Consider the following 23,592-nt stretch of genomic DNA (forward strand, 5'->3'; position numbering starts at 1 on the left):
TATTTTATCAGAGACTAGGATTGCAACCCCTGCCTTTTTTTTGTTTTCCATTTGCTTGGTAGATCTTCCTCCATCCCTTTATTTGAGCCTATGTGTGTCTCTGCACATGAGATGGGTCTCCTGAATACAGCAAACTGATGGGTCTTGACTCTTTATCCAATTTCTCAGTCTGTGTCTTTTAATTGGAGCATTTACCCCATTTATATTTAAGGTTAATATTGTTACGTGTGAATTTGATCCTGTCATTATGATGTTAGCTGGTTATTTCGCTTGTTAGTTCATGCAGTTTCTTCCTAGCATCAATGGTCTTTACAGTTTGGCATGTTTTTGCAGTGACTGGTACCAGTTGTTTCTTTCCATGTTTAGTGCTTCCTTCAGGAGCTCTTACAGGGCAGGCCTTATGGTGACAAAAATCTCTCAGCATTTGCTTGTCTGTAAAGGATTTTATTTCTCCTTCACTTATGAAACTTAGTTTGGCTGGACATGAAATTCTGCGTTGAAATTCTTTTCTTTAAGAATGTTGAATATTGGCCCCCACTCTCTTCTGGCTGATAGAGTTTCTGCCGAGAGATCTGCTGTTAGTCTGATGGGCTTCCCTTTGTGGGTAATCCGACCTTTCTCTCTGGCTGCCCTTAACATTTTTTCCTTCATTTCAACTTTGGTGAATCTACAATTATGTGTCTTGGAATTGCTCTTCTTGAGGAGTATCTTTGTGGTGTTCTCTGTATTTCCTGAATTTGAATGTTGGCCTGCCTTGCTAGCTTGAGGAAGTTCTCCTGGATAATATCCTGCAGAGTGTTTTCCAACTTGGTTCCATTCTCTCCATCACTTTCAGGTACACCAATCAGACGTAGATTTGGTCTTTTCACTTAGTCCCATATTTCTTGGAGGCTTTGTTCATTTCTTTTTACTCTTTTTTCTCTAAACTTTTCTTCTCACTTCATTTCATTCATTTCATCTTCAATCACTGATACCCTTTCTTCCCATTGATCAAATCGGCTACTGAAGCTTGTGCATTCGTCACGTAGTTCTCGTGCCATAGTTTTCAGCTCCATCAGGTCATTTAAGGACTTCTCTACATTGGTTATTCTAGTTAGCCATTCGTCTAATCTTTTTCCAAGGTTTTTAGCTTCTTTGCAGTGGGTTTGAACTTCATCCTTTAGTTTGAAGAAGTTTGATCGTCTGAAGCCTTCTTCTCTCAACTTGTCAAAGTCATTCTCCATTCAGCTTTGTTCTGTTGCTGGCGAGGAGCTGCGTTCCTTTGGAGGGGGAGAGGCGCTCTGATTTTTAGAATTTTCAGCTTTTCTGCTCTGTTTTTTCCCCATCTTTGCGGTTTTATCTACCTTTGGTCTTTGATGATGGTGACATACAGATGGGGGTTTGGTGTGGATGTCCTTTCTGTTTGTTAGATTTCCTTCGAACAGTCAGGACCCTCAGCTGCAGGTCTGTTGGAGTTTGTTGGAGGTCCACTCCAGACCCTGTTTGCCTGGGTAGCAGCAGCAGAGGCTGCAGAACAGCCAACATTGCTGAACAGCAAATGTTGCTGCCTGATTATTCCTCTGGAAGTTTCATCTCAGAGGGGTACCTGCCCGTGTGAGGTGTCAGTCTGCCCCTGCTGGTGGGTACCTCCCAGTTAGGCTACTTGGGGGTCAGGGACCCACTTGAGGAGGCAGTGTGTCCGTTCTCAGATCTCAAACTCTGTTCTGGGAGAACCACTACTCTCTTGAAAGCTGTCAGACAGAGACATTTAAGTCTGCAGAGGTTTCTGCTGTCTTTTGTTTGGCTATGCCCTGCCCCCAGAGGTGGAGTCTACAGAGGCAGGCAGGCCTCCTTGAGCTGTGGTGGGCTCCACCAGGTTGGAGCTTCCCAGCCGCTTTGTTTACCTACTCAAGCCTCAGCAATGGCGGGCCCCCCTCCCCCAGCCTGGCTGCTGTCTTGCAGTTTGATGTCAGACTGCTGTGCTAGCAATGAGCCAGGCTCTGTGGGTGTGGGACCCTCTGAGCCAGACGCAGGATATAATCTCCTGGTATGCCCTTTGCTAAGACCCTTGCAAAAACGCAGTATTAGGGTGGGAATGATCCGAGTTTCCAGGTGCAGTCTGTCACAGTTTCGCTTGGCTAAGAAAGGAAATTCCCTGACCCCTTGCACTTCCTGGGTGAGGCGATGCCTCGCCTGCTTTGGCTCATGCTCAGTGCGCTGCACCTACTGTCCTGCACCCACTGTCCAGCAAACCCCAGTGAGATGAACTTGGTACCTCAGTTGGAAATGCAGAAATCACCTATCTTCTGCGTAGCTTGCCCTGGGAGCTGTAGACTGGAGCTGTTCCTATTCGGCCATCTTGGAACCGCCTCCTGGACTTGATTCTTATTTGTGGCTTGTATCCTTTTTTTGGACCCTGATGCATCAGGCTCCCTTGACTTCTTGCCATTGTAGCATTCAAATCATGTCAAGATAATCCTCCTTTTCCTCATTCTCTCCTTCCTAGGCAACCTTTTGATTATAGCCTGGCTTCCTGTGTAGCATGCCTAAAAGGGAGAGAAAATGCTGACCCAAGGACATAGATGCATGTGCTCTTGCTGGTTTGAGCAGCTGTAGTTATCTCTGTAAATTAAGAAGTTTGCATTCTGATTTTATGTTAATCTTGTGAGCTTGGTTAATGGGAACTATTTCTGAGAGATGGTTTTATTGGTCATGTGCAGTCCCATTGGATTTATGAGATTTCAATATGCAAAATTCACAAAAATGGTGTTACTCATGAAGCCTCTTTCAAAGTAGGCAGCCTACTTTCCCTGGGGTTCTCTGCTGCTCCTCTGCTATTGGCTATGAGTGATTTTATTGTGCATATTTACGTTTTTATAGGAGTTCTTTTAATTTTTCATTTGGAAGGCATTTCATTTATCATTATATAAATTATCAGAATGATTAATATAGAATTAGTAATGACTGGTAGGACCAACATGTGAATTAAGCATAGAACAGCAAGCTGTTCAGTCATCAGCTGACAAAAGATGTCCTGTTAAGTATTTGATTTTTTGGGATATGAATATTCATTTGTCACTGTAAAGAACTTTTGACACTTTACAGTCATTATGGAAATGACTTTTTGAAACTTTCACAAGCAACTAAACTGTCAGTTTTAATTTTTTCATAACAATTTCTTAAGTTTGGAAAACTGAGTTTCTTTTGGTGGTTCTGAACTGGGATGGGGTAGCTTTCTTGGATGACATTGTGTATGATTGTTTTTGATTGTCACAGTTATTGGGGAAGTGGGGGGAATTATTGATGTTTAATGGGAGGGGAGTGGGGATAATAAATACCCTATGGTGGCTTGGAAAGCAGTCACTGGGAGTAATCCCCAAAGCCTGTTAAGTGGCCCGTTTGGGAAACACGGCCTACTAGTTTCTTCAAGTAACCTGAGATAACTGTGCCAATAGCACCATCTAGTGAGGGCATTAGGTAATAAGCAAAATCTATTTTTCATCACAGAAATGAGAAAATTTCAAATTCTAAACTTTATTTAAAATAGTACCTTGTAGAATCATAGACTTTTAGAGCAGGAAGGAAAATTGGAGCTAATTTAATCTACCTTCTCATTTTACAGATAAGAAAACCAGAGTCCAAAGATGTGAAGTGCTTTATCTAATAACCTATACCTAGTTAGTAGGAAGACCCTTAGTTCTTGTTTTTCAGGTTAGTATTCTGAGCTTTCATCACAGCAGACTATCTTTGTGTTTTATTTGGGTTATTGTTTTAGGTTCTTTGCTTAATGATTCTTTTAAGAAAGAAAAGAATCAGTAAATAAGGAGACCATCTTATTTAATAGGTATGTTGTAAAGTGAGTTTCATAATGCATACATTATTTTGAACTTAATTTTATCACCCAGATAAATGAGATAGGCTTGTGTGTATTCATCGGATTTTTCATTGCTATGATTTGAGCCGTTAAGTCTTATGATAAAACTTTACCTAAGATAGAGGGAAAAAAGTAACATGAAAATTTATTAAAATTTAATTTATTGATTGGTGAACTGACATGCTGGCAATCAAAAGATGCAGAAACTTGGGCAAAAAATCAAGATTAAATGAGCAACATATGTCTTTCATTTCTATGTTGGAGCACATGAAGTATTTTTGATAAATTTTCTCTTAGTGTGAGGGATTGGCAAATACTGCGAATGGCTTAGCTGAAATTACCTCAAGATTATGTTGCATTTAGTTGGAAAAGAGCAATTTTAAATTATTGACTAGAAAAATGTTGTTTAGAGAATAAGTGGGTTACAAAATAAAATGAGCTTTAAGAAGTGCTACCATCAGCAATATTGGAAAATGATGAACCTATGGAAGTATGTGAGACTGAAATGAACTAGTTTCTGGTAGATGATGACAATAATGATGGTAGTGTATAATAATCAATAACATTTCATTTTATTTTATTTTATTTATTTTTTTGAGACAGAGTCTCGCTGTGTAGCCCAGGCTGGAGTGCAGTGGCGCGATGTGCAGTCGTGCGATCTGGGCTCACTGCAAGCTCCGCCTCCCGGGTTTAGGCTGTTCTCCTGCCTCAGCCTCCCGAGTAGCTGAGACTACAGGCACCCGCCACCATGCGTGGCTAATTTTTTGTGTTTTTAGTAGAGACAGCGTTTCACCGTGTTAGCCAGGATGGTCTCGATTTTCTGACCTCGTGATCCGCCCGCCTCGGCCTCCCAAAGCGCTGGGATTACAGGCGTGAGGCACCATGCCCGGCTTCAATAACATTCTTAATGTGTTGGGCACTGTCCTGAGTGTATTACATGTGTTCATTCTTTTGATCTTCATAACAATCCTGTGAGGTATGGGTAAACCTGAGGGATGGAGGAGTTAAGTAACTTGGCAAAGCTCTCATAGACAGTAAGGTTTCCGCCTCCCGAAGTGGAGATAGATAGATTAGTTTCTGAAAGGGAGCTTTCCATCTTATATTTGCCTTCTGGAAACAGTTTTGGTTTTCTGCAGTATTGCCTCTAAAATAATGATCATTTTTATGTCTGTTTTGGTCCCTTTAAATCTTATAACAGCGTCAGTGTATTTTGCTAGCCCAACTCCCCCGGCCACAATCCTTTGTAGTATTGTCTCAGATGATTATTTTACCTATCACATGTCTATATGGAATACAGGAGAGGATGCTGCAATGACTGGGACAAACGTAGGGTGTCAATGACTGGGACAAGTGTAGGGTGTTAATGATTTCCTAAAAAAAGGTTCAGATTCATTCAGTGTCAGGATTTACCTTTGGAAGGGGGTGATGGCTAAGAGGAGCTTTGTTGGAGCGTTTAGTGAATACAGACAGCAAAATTCAGAGATACTTTTCATCTTTGAATTTCTAGTGAAAACGTTGGCTACAGGTAACGGTACAGTTAGGCTTTTACTTGGGCTAGATCTATTTATACATATTTCTCTAGTATTGTTTTGGCATTGGGAAATGGTGAAATTATAAGAATAATTTTTATACTACTGTATTCTTTATGAATATATCCCACTGAGTTTATAATTTAATAGTAGCAAATTCTTTTTCAATATGTTCATTAATACATATTCATATACATTTATATTCTCTGGATTGTACTAGAACCTTCTTGTAAATTCATGACATCATCACTTAGGACCAAACGTAGCATCTTGCAATTACCACAGGCCTCTGGTTGCTCACCAGGGGAAAGGAGCCCTAGACTGGCTGCTTTGCAAGAATTATCACATTTTAACTTGATACTTCATTGCTTTAATTTAGTTTTACAAATGAATCTGAGACTCCTAGAGACTAAATTATTGACGTAGGGGCAAAAACTCTGTCACCAGACTACTTGGTTTCAAATTATGGCTCTGTCACTTACTAGCTGTTTGAGCTTTGTCAAATTATGTAGTCACCATGGATCTTGGTTTCTTCATCTAATGTGTAAAGTGAGGGTCCTACCAGTATTTACCTCATGAGGTTATTATGACGATTAAATGAGTTAATATAATGTGTTAATATTTGTAATACACTTAAAACAGTGCCTGGTATGTGGTGTCATAAATAACTGTTAATAAATAAAATAATTAGTATTTTGAACCCAGATATTTCTGGTTCTAAAACCTGTAGTCTTTCCATTATCATAGTTTACTGTCTCAAAAAATGTTCTAGGACCAAATTATTTCACTGAAGCATATTTTCTTACATTTCTCTGGCCAGCGGTAGCCATTATTAGTTGTGTTTTAAGAGGGAAAGGTTACCTAGAGTCTAATTCTTTGTGTACTTCCAGTTGCTTAATAAGTTATTTAGTTCAGTTCAATAATATTATTGAAGCGATGAGTTAGACCGAATTAGTTGCTGTATTAGTATTAGTCCATTTTCACAGTGCTGTAAAGAAATATCCAAAACTGGGTAATTTATAAAGGAAAGAGGTTTAATTGACTCACAGTTCTGCATGGCTGGGGAGGCCTCAGGAAACTTACAGTCATAGTGGAAGGGGAAGCAGGTACATCTTACATGGTGGCAGGAGAGAGACAGTATGTAAGAGCAAGGAAAACTGCCTTATAAAATCATCAGATCCCATGAGAACTCACTCAGTATCATGAGAACAGCACGGGGAAACTGCTCTCATGATCCAGTCACCTCCTACCAGGTTCCTCCCTTGACACATGGGAATTAAAATTTGGATTACAGTTGTTGATGAGATTTGGGTGGGGACACAGCCAAACTGTATCAGTTGCTTAATAAGTTGTTAGTTTTCTTCAATAATTTTCTTGAAGCAGATGAGTTAGACTTGTAATAAACTATTTATTATTAAAATGTCTTTATTTTGGTCTATCCTAGTTACATTTTTTCTCTTTTTTAGTAAGTACATTTAACATGAGACCTACCCTCTTAACTTTTTAATTGTACAATACTTACTTAACTATAGGCACATGTTGTATATCAGATCTCTAGATCTTATTTATTTTGCATAACTGAGACTTTATATCCATTGAATAGCAACTCCTCATTTCCTCCTACTTCCAGTCCCTGACAAACACTATTCTTTTCTCTACTTCTACAAGCTTGCTACTTTAGATACACACCACATCTAAGTGGAATCATGTAGTATTTGTCCATTTGTGACTGGCTTATTTCACTTAGCTTAATGTCCTCAAGGTTTATCCATATTGTTGCATATGACAGGATTTCCTTTTTTAAGGCCAGATAATATTTTGATGTATGTTTATACCACATTTTCTTAATCTGTTCATTCGTTGAGGAACATTCACGTTGTTTCCACTTCTTGGCTATTGCAAATAATGCTGCAATGAATGTGGAGTGCAAATCCCTTTGAGATCCTTATTTCAACTCTTGGATAAATATCCAGAAGTGGGATTGCTGAATCATAATGTTAGTTCTTTTTAAAAATTTTTTGAGTAATCTTCATACTGTTTTTCATAAAGGCCACACCATTTTATATTCTCACTGACAGTGTACAAGAGTTCCAGTTTCTTCACATCCTTGCCAACACTTATCTCTCTTGTTTTTTTAATAATAGATATCCTAACAGGTGTAAGGTGATATTTCATTGTGATTTCAGTTTGCATTTCCCTGGTGATTAGTGATATTGAACATTTTTTCTAATACCTGTTACCTACTTTTGAATGTCTTTTTTGAAGAAATGTCTATTGAGGTCCTTTGCCCATTTTTTTGAATTGGGTTTTTTGTTTTATCGATATTGAGTTGTAGAAATTCCTTATATATTTTAGAAATTAACTGTTTATCAGATATTTGGTATACAAATGGTTTTTCCCATTCCATAGATTGCCTTTCACTCTGTTTCCTTTGCTGTGCAGAGCTTTTTGGTAGTTCCACTTGTCTATTTTTGCCTTTCATTTCCTGTGCTTTTGGTATCATATTCACAAAATCATTGCCAACATCAAAGTCATGAAACTTTTCCCTTATATTTTCTTCTAGGAGTTTTATAGTTTTAGGTCTTACGTTTAAATCTTTAATCCAGTTTTAGTTGGATTTTGTGTGTAGTGTAAGATAAGGGTCCAGTTTCATTCTTTCGCATGTGGATATTCAGTTTTTCTAGCAGCATTTGTTGAAGAGATTGCTCTTTCCTCATTGTGGGGTGTGTGTGTGTGTGTTTGCTTTTGAGACAGGGTCTTGCTCTGTCACCCAGGCTAGAGTGCAGTGACGTGATCACAGCTTACTCTAGCCTGGACTCCCCAGGCTCAGGTGATCTTCCCATCTAAGCCTCTTGGTCCACAGGCGTGTACCATCACACCTGCCTAATTTTTTGTAGAGATGGTTTCACCATGTTGCCCAGGTTGGTCTTGGACTCCTGGTCTCAAGCAATCCATGTGCCTCAGCCTCCCAAACTGCTGGGATCACAGATATGAGCCACCATGCCTGGCCTCCCTTTGTATATTTTTGGTACCCTCATCAAAGATCTGTATTTGTGTGGGCTTAATTTTGGACTCTCTATTCTGTTCCATTCATTGAACGATTATCTTTATGCTAATACTATACTGTTTTAATTACTGTAGCTTTGTAATATATTTTGAAATCAGGAAGCATCATGCCTCTAGTCTTACTCTTTTTCAAGATTGCTTTGGTGATTTGGGGTTAGTTGTGGTTCCATATGAATTTTAGGATTTTTTTTCCTGTTTCTATAAGAAAGTGCCAATGGGATTTCCATAGAGATCTCATTGAATCTGTAGACCACCTTGGGTGGTATGGATATTTTAACAATATTAAGTCTTACAATCCATGAACATGGGATGTCTTTCCATTTATTTGAGTTGTCTTTAATTTCTTTCATCGGTTTTTTAAAAATATTTTTTAGTGTACAAGGCTTGCACCTCCTTAGTTTGGTTTAATAAGTATTTTATTCTTTTTAATGTTCCTGTAAGTGGAATTGTTTCTTAATTTCCTGTTTGGATAGTTTGTTGTTAGTGCGTAGAACATAACTGATTTTTGTATGCTGATTTTTCTATCCTAATTTTACTGAATTTATTAGTTCTAACGAGTTTGTGTGTGTGTGTGTGTGTGTGTGTGTGTGTGTGTATGTGTGGAGTCTTTAGTTTTCTACTTATAAGATACTATCCAGAAATCATTTTACTTCTTTCTTTCTGATTTAAATGCCTTTTATTTCTTTCTCTTGCCTAATTGCCCTGGCTAGGACTTCCAGTGCTATATTGAACAGAAGTGGCAAGATTGGGCATTCTTGCCTTGTTCCTGGACTTAGAGGAAAAAATTTTTGTTTTTCACTATGAAGTGTGATGCTAGCTGTGGACTTTTCATATATAGCTATAATTATGTTGAGATAATTTTTTTCAATCTCTAGTGTTTGAGAGTTTTTATCATGAAAGGATGCTTAATTTTGTCAAGTCCTTTTTCTGCATCTGTTGAGATGATCACGTGTTTTTTAATTCTGTTAATGTGGTATATCACATTAATTGATTTTTGTGTGTTGAACCATTCTTGATTACCAGGAGTAAATCCTCCTTGGTCATGAGGTGTGATCCTTTTAATATGCTTTTGAATTTGGTTTGCTAGTATTTTGTTCAGAATTTTTGCATTTATGTTCATCAGAGATACTGGCCTGTAATTTTTTTTTTTTTTTGTAGTGTCTTTGGCATAAGTATCAGGGTAATGCTGGCTTCATAAAATGAGTTTGGAAGTGTTCCCTCCTCAATTTTTTGGAAGACTTTGAGAGTTATTGACATTAATTCTTTAAATATTTTTGGTAGCATTCATCAGTGAGGTCATCTAGTTCTGGTTCTGGGCTTTTCTTTGTTGGGAAGTTTTTTATTATTGATTCAATCTCATTAGTTATAGATTTGTTCATATTTCCTATTTCTTTATTATTCAATCTTAGTGGGTTATATATTTCTTGGAGTTTATCCATTTCTTCTAGCTTATCCAATTTGTGGGCATATAATTGTTCAGAGTAGTCTGTTATGATCCTTTGTATAGTATAAGTTATAATGGTATGTTGTAATGTGTCCTCTTTCATTTCTGATTTTGTTCATTTAAGTCTTTTTTTTCTTAATTACTCTAAAGACTTGTCAGTTTTGTAAATCTTTCCCCCAATAGCTCTTAGTTTTAGTTTTTTTCTATTTTTTTAATTCTCTGTTTTCTTTATTTATGCTCTAATCTAATCTTTATTATTTCCTTCCTTCTGCAAACTTTGGGCTTAGTTCTTTTTTTTTTTTTTTTTAGATCTATAGGTATAAAGTTAGTTTGTTTATTTGCTTGCTTTCTTCTTTTTTTTAAATGTAGGTGTTTATCACTATAAACTATACTCTTAGAACTGCTTTTGCTGTATCCCATCAGGTTTGTTATATTGTATTTTCATTTTCATTTGTCTCAAAATCATTTTCTTTTTGTTTTTTTTCCTTGACCCATAGGCTGTTCAGAAGTGTGTAGTTTGGGAGTGTGCTTCAGAATTTCTGTTTAGTACTTTTTTACATTTTCTGAGTCTGTTGAAATTCTCACTTTGTTCATGCATTGTTCTGACCTCATTGAGTGTCTTTATGATGGTTATTTTGAATTCTCTTGTTAGATAAATAATATATTTCGCTTTCATTAGGGTCGGTTTCTGAAGATTTATCTGGATCCTTTGGTACATATTTCTCTGTTTATTTTGTTCACTCTTATTGTTGATATCTACAGGAAAAAGCAGCAACCTCTTAGCCTTTACCGACTGTCGTTGTACAGGAGAAGATCTTCATCAGTCAGCACAGCAGAGATTCCGAGAACCTCTCAAACCTTCATGCTAGTCCAAACTGCTGTCTTTGTTCTTAGTGGTGCCTAGGCGTCTAGGGTCCTATCTGGTTCATCTGGTCCATATGCTGGGTTCTAGCAGTGCTACAAGACAGATGAGACAGAAGTCAGTCCCTTGGACAGCCCTCAGAAATGTTAGAATGTTGGACACATGATCTACTTCTTCCCCCAAGCCCTGCCCCAGGAGAAACCGGGCTCTGGAGTTTTTCTTCAACTCATTTCATGCTGAGCTTCAGGGAGTGGTCATGGCAACTGCCTATATGCTTGCTCAAACTTCTGTTGCATTATCACTGGCCCCTAGACATCTAGAGTGTTCTAGATTCCATCAGTGCTACAAGGCTGGCAAGACAGAAGCCAGTTCCTAGGGCAGCTCTTAAAAAAGTTGGAATGTTAGATACACAAGCCAACTTTTTCCTTCCCTAAGGAGTGGTGGGGAGCTGCAGGTGTTCTTATGATCATATGGTGCGCTGTACTGGGGGTACGTAATTGCTCTTGCAGATTATGGCAAGAAGGTGTCTCCAATTTTCTACCATCTTTGATATGGTTCATTTTGTATTTGTGCTGGTGCAGAAGCATTGCACCTTTAGTTTCAAGATTTCTCACAAAGGCAATTTGTATGTTATTGTTGAATCAGTGTGTTCATGTGGGGAAGGCGGGTTCAGGGTGTCCTATTCTTCCGTCTTGCTGATGTCACCCTGTTACTTCTTTTTCCTAAATTGGAAAAATGTGAATAAAATACTCATTTTGGAAACAAAATTATCTGACTTTAGTGGGTCTTTGAACTGGGTTTGAGAAGTACAGACAAACTCAACCTTCTTATCTTAACATTAAAGTAGATATCTCAAGTCCCTTTTTAATACTTTTAGTTTGGAATACTTTCTAGTCTGTTGGGATAATTAATTTCTTTTTCTATTTCTGCATATCAAATATTGCTTTAAAGATTCCCTTCAGCTGTGTTACTTAGAGATTGAATAGGGAAATATTTTGTCTTTTGATTAACAGTTTTAGGCTAAAAATATTAGATAAGTATGCTTTTGGTTTGTATACCAGACAAACTTCATGTTAGGTAATTCACGAATTTGTAGTCCATTCAAATGTTTATCTTCCAGTTTTCAGAGGGGTTTTTTGTTTGTTAGAATTCTTTCAAGTCATTTTATGTTTTTATGAATTATTTTAGAAGAATACTTGTTAATCTCAGCTTTTATTTTTATTGTGAATGTGATTACCTGTTGAGGGGCATATTCCTGTGGGTGTTTCTAATTCAGCATCAAATAATTATTTCTGCAGAGATATATATGTTACATATGTATTTTACACATAAGCACACACACATCTTGCATATATAGATAAGCATATGTGTATAAACATGAATCATGTTTATGTTTGTTATATACATTTATCTTGTATATTCCTGTTTATATACATATAAACATGTATATCCATATCTGTGCAGTAGTGTGTAAAGTACCTTGAATTCTTTTCAACTTAAAATACTCGGAGATCTTAAGGAATTATATTTCTTTAAATATTAAGATTTACTTGAATTTAAAATTTTTTATTTTGCTAACATTTGGAAATGTTTTAATGGTATTTGTTAAGAAATGATGTAGCATGGATATTGACTAGCATGCCGTGTTCTATTAATATATTTGCCTTTTGGGGTTTCACAATTACACTATTATAAACCTTTTTGAAAGTACATTTTAGTCAGTATAGTATATATCTTTTTTCTTAGTTTTAATCAAAAGTAAAATGGTTGCGAAATATAATCACTTTTTTTCCAGTTACTTATTATAGAAAGAATGAGTTAAGAAATGTGAATAAATTGAACAAATTAATAAAATATTTATTAATAATCCACCTTATGGAGGATTTAAAAATAATTTTAATTATAAAGTAATGTATTTTAATATAGTTCAGAAATAAAAGTCCTGCTCCCTCTCCACTATCAGATACCTCAGGTACATTCTTAGGGTAGCTACTGTTAACAATTTCTTAAATAGCTTTTCAGATATGTTCTGTGCATATACAAGTATATATGTATAAGTATGTATATGAGTGTATGATGGAATTGTGCATACACATACACAATATCTACATATATTCTTTTAAAAAGCAATAATGTACTTTTATATTATACTTTTATAAGGTACTGTGTTTTATAAGGTATAATATGAATTAAATATATCCTCCATATACATTGAGAAAAGTGGGTAAATTGATGTGCACAATAAAAATGTCTTCTCTTTATGTTTATTTGAAGTTTTTTTCTGATTGTCCTAGTGGCATAGAAGTAAAGTTCCTTTAATGCAGTTTAATAACACATTATATTTTAAAACTTTATTTTTATGAAAACAAAATTTTTAATTTGTGTAAAAGATTTTACCCTTAATACATGTTCTTAATATTCATAATACTGAAAATAGTGAGCTATCTTTGGTTAGCAGGGTTATTGTGAATGTTGTATATGGGAAGGGCAGGCATTCTGTTACTTCAGTACTGTGATACCATGTTGTTTGAGGTGGGTCTTTTTCTAAGCAATGGGCATGTTCTACTTTTATTAAAATGATCATAGAAAATGACTTTAAAGCATGTAGTGACATAAAGTTGTATTTAAAAAAAAAATCCTCAAAACTGAGCTCATTGTGTGGTTTTACTAATTTTGGTTTTAGGCTTGTGTAGACATAAGAGCCAGTTCAGTGTTTTGGCAGCAAATGGAGTTTGTCGATAGCCTGCATGGCCTACCCAAGATGCCAGAATGGTCATCTACACACCCTTCTCATGGCAATCGAGTTGAACATCTGGATAGACTTATACCTCAGGTGAGCTGACACTGTAGCAGGTGGGACATTGTTTTTACTGTATCATTTATGTTTAATGCTGTCACTTCTGCCTGGTAAAAGAGAGTTCTAGCCTATTAACTCTTTTGATTACTATAGTTATGGATTATCAGTTGTCAAAGAATTTGACTGAAAAGCAAAATTCTATTTGTCCACAAGTCTTGGAGAATAAATTGCTGTGTATGGTTCACTTTTCTTAATAATGAAGGTGTAACTCCTTTAGTATGAGACTTGAATTTTAACTGAGTTGATGAAAGTTTAAAACTCAAGGCATATTAAGTTTTTTAAACATGTTGATGATAATTTAATCTTTCCTTGGTGATTTAAGCTTTTTGTTAAAAATATCCAGTTAATGAGCTGTACAAAAGTTTTGGGTGAAATGGATATTAATTGTAGTAGTGATGCTGGAATTTGTTTTTTTAGGAAAAAAAATCTTCATGTTAGTTTGTTTCTGGTTATTTATTTCTTTATGAAGATAAGAGTGAAGCATTTGCTCTCTGGCTTTTCTTTTTGTAGAATTCATAAGTGGGTCAAGCTGAGGTGGCTTTCTGCCAAGTAGTTTTCAGTATCCTCTGAAAATCTTTTGATTTGTTGACATCATTCAAAATGTTTTTATGGTTTCCATATCAGGACAAAATGGATGTTAGGCATCTCTGAGGCAGGTTACACGCTCTCTTCTATCTCACTTGTGTTAAATTTGGTGGCTTGTTACGAAGGCAGAACATTTTTTAGCAATTTAAGAATTGGTACTGGGCCATGCACTAAAGCATAGCACAACAGATCCAGGTGTATTATAGAAGTATCTTTCTCATGCCTGTAATCCCAGCACTTTGGGAGGCTGAGGTGGGTGGATCACCTGAGGTCAGGAGTTCGAGACCAGCCTGGCCAACAGGGTGAAACTCCATCTCTACTAAAAATACAAAAATTAGCCCGGTGTGGTGGCATGTGCTTGTAGTCCCAGCTACTTGGGAGACTGAGGCAGGAGAATCGCTTGAACCCCGGAGGCGGAGGTTGCAGTGAGCCGAGATTGCTCCACTGTGCTCCAGTCTGGGCGATAGAGTGAGATTCTGTCTCAAAAAAAAAAAAAAAAAAAAAGTTATCTTTCAGTATTACTTCAAATTCAGCCCAACAAATACTGAATACCTCTTAAAAGAAAGAAATGATGCTAGATGTGGGGGATACAAAGAGGAATAAGACATGGTTCTTGATATTTACAGGATGCTAAGATACATAAAGAATGATTATTAATACAAGGATATGATTTATCATAAGAAAAATAAAAATATAGTGGTATGCAGTTTGAAGGAAGATGAATCTGCATCTGGTTTGGGATAAGAAACTAGTGCAAGATTTATTCATTCATTCATTTGATCAATATTTATTGATACTTATTGATAATCTATTCTGTATTCTATTGCTGGGGAATGAGCAAGGAACAAAACAGTCTGTTCTTTTGGAGTTAACATTCTAGTTAGGTAATGCAAATAAGAAACAAACATGTAGTATACCTAGCAATAATAAGCACTTTGGGAAAAAATAAAGCAGGTTAAAGGTATTAGAGGGGGGAGGGCAGCAGAGAAGGGGTACTAGTCTATGTTCTGTTGTCAAGGAAGGCCTCACTCATCAGAATCTGGAAGGAAGCACGGGAGCGAGTCCTCTAGCTGTCTGGAGGGAGAGAGAGCCTTTCAGGCTGAGGAAGCAGCTGATGCAGAGAACCTAAAGTGAACGTATGTTTGATGTGTTCAGGGAATAGCAAGGAAGACATTGGGGCTGAATGGAGTAAGGGAGGGGAAGAACAGTTCAAGATGAGGTGAAGGGGGACCAGACCATGAAGGATCTTCTAAGCCATTTTAAGGACTTGTCTTTCACTTTAAGTGATAGGGGAAGCTAGTTGAGGATATTGAGCAGAGGAATGACTTGATTTGACTCATGTTTTATTGTGATCACTGGCATTATTATGTAGAGAGTAGACTAGTAGGCAGGGAGATTATTTAGGAGACTTGTAATCCTGGTAGGAGATGATGGTGGCTTGTACCAAGGTATCTGGTAGCAGAAAATGGGGGAGAGAATCAGTCAGATTCTAGATATATTTTGAAAGGAGTAATGACAGGATTTTTTGGTAGTTTAGGCATACTTTGTGCCTTTTGTGAGCATTGAGGACAGCCAAGCATGACTTCTTAATACCTATTTTAGTTTGTTCAGGTTGCTATAACAAAATATCATAGATTGGGTGGCTTATAAACAACAGAAACTTACTTCTCACAGTTTGGAAGGCTGTGAAGTCTTAGATCCAATTTCCAACAGATTTGGTGTCTGGTGAGGGCCCACTTCCCAGCTCATAAACAGCCATCTTCTTGTAACCTCACATGGTAGAAGGGGCAAGGGAGTTCTCAATAGCTTCTTTTATAAGGGCGCGAACCCATTCATGAGGGCTCCACCCTTATGACAATCACCTCCCAAAGGCCCTTACCTCCTGATACCGTTACACTGGGAGTTGGAATTCCAACATACAAATTTTGGCGGGACACAAACATTCAGTCTATATCAGCACCTATCTTAACTAGATGTCATTTATATCCTTAATTTGAATAAAAAATATTTGAGAAAGAAGTAGCAGTGAAATTTACCTGATATAATGTGTAGTAATTATTCCTCTTAAAAAGGCACTTATAGGCATGGGACATTATGTATTTCATCAGTAACTGACTTGTACTGAGGATCACTGACTATAAGGTCCTTCATGCTATCCAAGGCCCCCGGGACTTTATTGCACCTGGGAGGCCTGGGCCTGTCTCTAAAGCAATAATAACAGTATGATTTTCTCTTGGATTTTTTCTTTGTATTTTTGCTCAATGAAATTCTAAAAATATGTGGTTTGTTTAATTAGATAATAAATTCTGTTAGCCAACTTTTCATGTGAAGACTTTCCTAAATTTTGAGTTGTCATTTCATCATCAAATTACTGAGCATCTTCAGAGAGGTAAAAACTGTGCTTTAGAGAAGTCTTTAAAATAATAATGAATTGATTAATGAGTAGGAAGAAAAATGGCGAGAGAAACAAATGTTATTTGGGAGCCAATGATGAAGACAAAGACATGACACATTTTTCTTCTAAAAATAAACTATCCTAGTTCAGAAACTTAATTTGAAAACCTCATATAATTTATTATATTCCCCACCCCAAGTGATTAAATTCAATTTGAAAGTAATAAAACTCTATTGCAATATTGGGAATAACTCAGTGGTTGAAGTGAAACTGATAGTACAAGGGTATATTGTTAATTAGAATACACAGTCGTAACTCAAAGATTGGAATTCCCTATTATCGTAGTCTAATTTCTGTAATGAAAGAAGGCAGTTTCTCAGGCAGTGTATAGAATTATGTGAGTCTATATACTACTACATTTTATTTATTTATTTATTTGTTTGTTTATTTATTTATTTTTGAGACGGAGTCTTGCTGTGTCGCCCAGGCTGGAGTGCAGTGGCACGATCTCAGCTCACTGCAAGCTCTGCCTCCCACGTTCACACGTTCACGCCATTCTCCTGCCTCAGCCTCCGGAGTAGCTGGGACTACAGGCGCCCGCCACCTTGCCCAGCTAGTTTTTTGTATTTTTTTAGTAGAAACAGGGTTTCACCGTGTTAGCCAGGATGGTCTCGATCTCCTGACCTCGTGATCCGCCCGCCTCGGCCTCCCAAGGTGCTGGGATTACAGGCCTGAGCCACTGCCCCCGGCCTTACTACTATGTTTTAAAATTATATTTTATGTAGCATGCTCTAGTGAGTATGTTATGTTCTACCTAAGGCTCCTGTCCTTTGACATCTCTAGCAGTATGGTGAAGTGATGATCCCCTCAAAGGCAGTTGAGAATACAGCACTAGAGAGCACAGACAAGTCCAGGCCAGAGATGAAGATTTCAGAGTTTCAGAGTCATCTAAACAGAAGCGATAGTTGAAGCAATGAGAATGGATGAGTTCATGTAGGAAGTGATTAGAGAAAAAGATCAAAGTAACAGTATTACATATTTTCCACATTTAATGGATGGGAGGAAGACAGAGCCTGTGTTGGATCAGATTCATAGGAAGAAAACCAAGAAAGCAGGATTCTGTGGTTCTGTGATTAGAACACAAATTTTGACCATTGTGATTTTTAAACTTTAGCTTGTTTAAGATTGCATATTTTTATTTCTTATTGGATCCCTTGCATGTCATCACAAAAATGTATTGTTTCTTACTATAAATGTATTGTTTCTTCTTATAAAACTACCAATCCTATTGGATCAGGGCCCCACCCTTCAGACCTCTTTAAACCTTAGTTACTTCCTTTTAGGCCTTATTTCCAAATATAGTTACACTGGAGGTTGGGACTTCAAAATATGAATTTTAGAGGAGCACATGAGTCCTTAGCAGATAGTTATGTTTGAGCAGAGATGGGAGGGGTGCAGGAATAGCAGTGTAAAATGGGGTCATTCAGCAATCAAAGAAGGTTTCATTGAGAAGCTGATACTTGAACACAGACTTGAAATAAGTGAAGGAGCCAGGCTTGTGGCTGTCTTGGGGAAGGGTACAAGGCCATGGGGCAGGAGCAACAACAAGAAAACCAGTGTGGGTGGAATGGGGTGAGCAAGGGAAGGAGGAGGGCGTGGGCCTTTGGCTTTTGTTCACAGAGATGGGACACTAGTGGAGGGATTTGAGCAGAGGACTGGAGGAGTGACAAGGTCACTTATGTTTGAAAACAATGTGATCTACAACTCCTGCAAAGCAGTACCGTAATATAATTTTGGATCATTTTACCATAGTATATTGTTCAGAAAATAGATTAGTTCCTTTCTTGCTTTGTTTTTAAAGTCAAGATAACACATCACATTAGAAAAAAAAAGCAAATCTTTGCTTTTTTAAATGTGAATTTCAAGATAAATCATGTATAAATTGCCTAGTTAAATATGATCTTGTGATCCATTAGCATTTAAAAAGGATAAATACAGGTTTGTAGCAATTATTACTTGTAGTTAATAAGCTGATATGTTATAATTTTATTTACTTGAAATAATCAGTTAAACACATATTACACATATTTTGGTTATCATAACAACTTGGGTGAAAAAATGAAGAGAGATGTATCAATTTGTTGATGTTTAATAGTATGACAGTTTTAAAATTATAGACTACTCAGACTTTATGTATATTATAATTTGTCCTTGAAAGAGACACCTTATGTAACTTTTTTCTATAAAGATTGTTATAAAATATGAATAGATGTGAATATGAGAAATCTGCTTCAAAGATTTGTTTTAAAACTGAAAATATTTAGACTGAATTTCTTATTCTCCACTTCACTTATGAACCCTGTTTCTCTCCGCCATCCCCTCTTTGTTGGGTGAAGGGTATAGAGAATGATAGAACGTATAGGAAAAATATTTAATTTGAACTTACTCATTGTTTATGGTTATGTTTATAATCATAATTTGAATAGGATATATATTTGAATGTTTTTAGAGCTTTCAATTCTGGCTTTATTCAGAAACTTTAAAAAATCTTTATCAAATTCACTTCATTCAATTTTTAGATACCAGAATCACTTGATGGCTGCATTCATATTAATCTCCTTTTATTCTGAATCCTTTACACTTTCAGGAAGCCAGGGATTTGAACTCTTGTAAATCATTCTTATACATTTATAAATGGACAAAGTAAATGAATAAATCATTAATATTATACATCTCATGAGCAGAAAATATGAGAGTGTTTAACATTGAAGTGCAATGTCGTTGGCCAGTGTGCACAAACATACACTGTTCACCTTACAGAATTTCATTTTGTCTGACATAAAGAGTGTTGAGGGAAAGGCAAATATCATAGCAGCTACTGTAATCGAATTGGCCTGTGAATCATATAAAGCCAGGAAGCCTGACAGTAACATTGTCTAAACCCTTAAAAAAAGCATTATGGTGCATGCGATGTGTATCTACTTGAGGCTGAAATGAATGGGCTATTAGAAAAAATTGCTTTTGAGGGGAAAGGGGAAAGGATTGATATTTTTAGAAAAACATGCTAAAAAATAAAGATGATTTTCTTCCCCCTTGAAATGTCTTGCTTTCTGTTTTCAAAGGAAGCTTTTAATCCAGTCATAGAGACTCTCTGGTATAAAGTTTTTTCCATTTTTTTCTTTTTTTTTAAACTAACTTTTATTTTTTGTGAATAAGTATTTGATGTTTTACTTGATATGTAATACCTGTCAGAATACTGATGTGTATTAGCAGTTGTTTCGTAAATACTTTAGTTGTTACTGGGAATAAGTATAGCCAGTTTTTTTTTTTTTTAATACCAGTGTTTATTTTTTATTTACTTTAAGTTTTTAAATTGTATATGTTTATGGAGTCCAGCGTGATGTTTCAATATCTGTATATATTGTGTAATGGTTAAATTAAACCAACTAATATATTCATCACCTCACATATTTATTTTTTGTGGCAAGAATGTTTAAAATCTATTCTCTTAGCAATTTTCAAATATACAGTACATTTTTATTAACTGTAGTAACAGTGCTGTATAGCAGATCTCCAGAAGCTACTTTTTCTAACTGAAACTGTACTTTTTAGTATCTATCTGTCTTATCTCTCTAGCTATCTAGCTAGCTATCTGGAGTCTGGCTTTGTTCCCCGGGCTGGAGTGCAGGGTTGCGATCGTAGCTCACTGCAGCTTTGAACTCTTGGGCTAAAGCAGTTCTCCCACTTCAACTCTCCAGAGTAGCTAGGACTATAGTAATGTGCCACAACACCTGGCCTTTTTTTTTTTTTTTTTTTTTTTTGTAGAGATGTGGCCTTGCTGTGTTGCCCAGGCTGGCAAAGCTTCATACTTTTTGACCAACACCTCCCCATTCCTACTCTCCAATCCCCAGCCTGTAGTAATCATTATTCTACTCACAATTTCTCTGAGTTGGACTTTTTTAGATTCCACATGTAATTGAGACCATATAGTATTTTTCTTTCTGTACCTGGCTCATTTCACTTAGCATAATGTCCTCCAGATTTATCCATACTGTTGCAAATGATAGGATTTTAATCATGTTCATATTTAGGAGTAGTTGATTATCAAATGTTTTTATGGGTTTGTTTGAAAACCTTTCCTAATTATTTTATCATTCCAGAGGATAATTGCCCTGTGTCAAGGTGGCCTTAATTTTTAATTTTTTATGTTTATTTACTTTAAATTATTTACTTCAGTTATTTATACCTATTTACTTTAGAACACTTCAAAAACGAGTCAGACTCCAATTTCCATTGCAGTGTTTGTGAAAGGAAATTAAATGAATTAAACAATAATTTTTTAAAAAGGTGAAATCATGAATCATTCAAATGTAAAATGAACTCATCTCTGAGATTTTATTTAACTCATTAATGAGGGAAACTGTAATATGTTACAACTAGTTCAAAAGAGAATTCAAGAAACATACATATATAGACAATAAGGAATGCCGAAATGACTTAGATATTTCCTTTGTAGAGTTTTTGTTCTGTTAATAAGTAGCCATGTAGGCATTATCCTTGTTGTATTTCTTTTCTGTCTTTTAAAGTAGTTACCTGTTATTCTCACTATTTTCTGTTAAATCTATTGCATAGTGAGTCTTTGCATTAGAGTCATTGACACCTAACTCCTTAGGCCTTCTGAAAAGTATATGTTTGCTTTTAGAAATTAAGGGAGAAAGTTGGAAATAGAGGTGGTAATAAAGTGACTAGTTTCATTTTCCAGGAGAAATATTTAAGATTTAAACCTCTTATGAGCCATTTAGAACTAAAACATAGTAAAATCAAGAGTGAAGTTATAGGAATGCAAAAATGGTAGAGAAGAATGGAAGACAATGGAAAAGGTTTTTTTTTTAAGTTTTAGTTTTACTATTATTATAAATGTTTAAAACACATGTCAAGATAGAGAATAATTTGAATAGCTTAATGAGTCCCTATTTTTCACTCACTGATATTGAACAGTATAATCCTTTTGTACACTTGCTTCATCTGTCCCATCTCTGTGTTTTTCCCAGAAGTATTTTGATATAAAGCGCAGATATCAGGGCTTTATAGGGGAGGAAAAAATCATTTTCTGTCTATGCTTCATAGTTCTTAGTTGAGATGAACCCCTGTATTAAAAGACAGATTAACAAGAGGTAAATGGAAGTTTATTAACAGGTATACTTCCTGTATACCTGGGAGATACCCACGGAATGAATAATTCTCCAAGAGGTGGCTTTGAGTTCAGGCATAAATACCATCTTCAACTGAAACAAAGACAGAAGTGTGTAGGGAAAGCCAGGTTGCAGAGAGGTGGTCAGGAAAAGCACAGTGAGCAAGGGTAAGGTTTGTTATATAGATTGTACCTTCTTTGTTGATAAGAGTTTCCAGTGATTTAGAGTCATCCTTCTCTTCCTGGTACAGAGAGGGAGACACACTTAGAGATTTCCTCTATAGATACATATTTTTCTGAGAAAAGGGTAACTTCTTCCTGTTTTCAGAACTTCCCCTATGTCTGCTATTTCCCAAAATAATTAGTAGAAAATAACTCTTACGCTCAAGAGGCATATTTGGGGTGGCATAGTCTGGTCTCCTGGAGTCATACTTTGGAATGATATGTCCTGCACTCCATCAACTTTAGTATGCATTTCAGAAAGTAGTATCATTTTCTTCCACAATCATAACATTATCATGCCTGAGGAAACTCATAGTGATTTCTTAAAATTAAATATTCTGTCTACATCAGATTTCTCTATCTCAACGGTTTTACAGTTGATCTGTTTAAATTAGGATACTTCATGATCCACACATTGCATTTGGTCCTTATGTCCCTAAAGTCCTTTTGACTTTAGAACAGTGCCCCCCTCCCTTTTGTTTTGTTTGTTTTAAAACTTGTCATTGAATTATTGAGTACATATAATCCCACATTGTAGCTTCTAGGTTTACTTGATTGCTTCTTCATGGTATTTCTAACTTGTTTCTATGTATACCTGTAAATAGAAGTTAAATTTTGGGAACGGTATTTTATAGGTGATGCAACTATGCTTCAAAGTGCTTTGTGTTGGAAGTCTCTTAATACCTGGCTGCCCCACATTTGGTGATGCTGAAGGCCATCAGGGAGTTGGATGGTGATGGCCTGGTTCTTTGTTTGTAAAGGTGGTTTTCTTCCTTGTGGCCAGCAAGTGATTGTGGGGTGATAATTTAGCACCCCCCTGCAAATAATCAGTTTTCAAACAACCTGAGAAGTGTGCCTTCATGAGAAATCTATGTAGAATCTATTTAGAACTCAGACCAGCCAAATTATGAATAAAAGATGTTGCAGACACTTTTCTCCTATTTAAGAATAGATTTCAGAGGTAGGTAAGAGAGACTTCTAAAAAATCAGAACGGTAAGTGTACAAGAGTTGGAAAAACAGAGTTGAAAGGAAAAATGAGGGTAATCTTATTTAAAAGAGTATTGAATATCTAAGTATCTTTAATAACTCTACAAGGACCCTCATGTAAACTAAATTCAGCAATAGCAACACAAAACAAAGCCTCTGAAATATTCATTGTTCCCCAGTGAGATAAGTTTTAAAGAGCAGAAATATGAAAAACAAAATCAAATCTCAGGTCAAACTTTAAAATGTTACTTTATGGGAGAGGACGGGCAAGGTGGCAAGAACACAGAAGCAATGCCACTTGAAGCTGGCATGATAAGGTTGATTTAGCTGCACTGAAAGTGACAGAAGCTGAAAGAACATCTTTACAAATGTAAGATAAATCCATTTCAGAAAATTGTTAAACTTGTGAATTCAGCAGAGAAGCTGTAAAACTTTCGGTGGAGGCTGTAAAGAGCAGAATTGATACCCCAGAGCAAAGACTCATTGATGCGGAAGATAGAGGAACATAGCACAACCAAATTAAAAAGCCCAAAGCAAAAAAAAAAAATGTCTAAAAAAATGAAAGAATATTGAAAAGGCACCAGGAAATCCAAGCTGCAT

General features: G+C 36.3%; 1 protein-coding gene across 2 annotated transcripts in view; it reads left to right on the plus strand.

Moving 5' to 3' along the window:
• The window catches only part of OMA1 (OMA1 zinc metallopeptidase), a 72,445-nt gene that overhangs the window by 39,675 nt on the left and 9,178 nt on the right, over positions 1–23,592 (plus strand). For both annotated transcript variants that reach the window (XM_011941344.1, XM_011941343.1), the window contains one exon: positions 13,438–13,587. In XM_011941344.1, the coding sequence (XP_011796734.1) occupies positions 13,438–13,587 (150 nt within the window). The remainder of the gene's footprint in view (positions 1–13,437; positions 13,588–23,592) is intronic.

This window comes from Colobus angolensis, unplaced genomic scaffold, assembly GCF_000951035.1.
Source record: "Colobus angolensis palliatus isolate OR3802 unplaced genomic scaffold, Cang.pa_1.0 Scaffold102, whole genome shotgun sequence".
Classification (NCBI taxonomy): Eukaryota; Metazoa; Chordata; class Mammalia; order Primates; family Cercopithecidae; genus Colobus; species Colobus angolensis.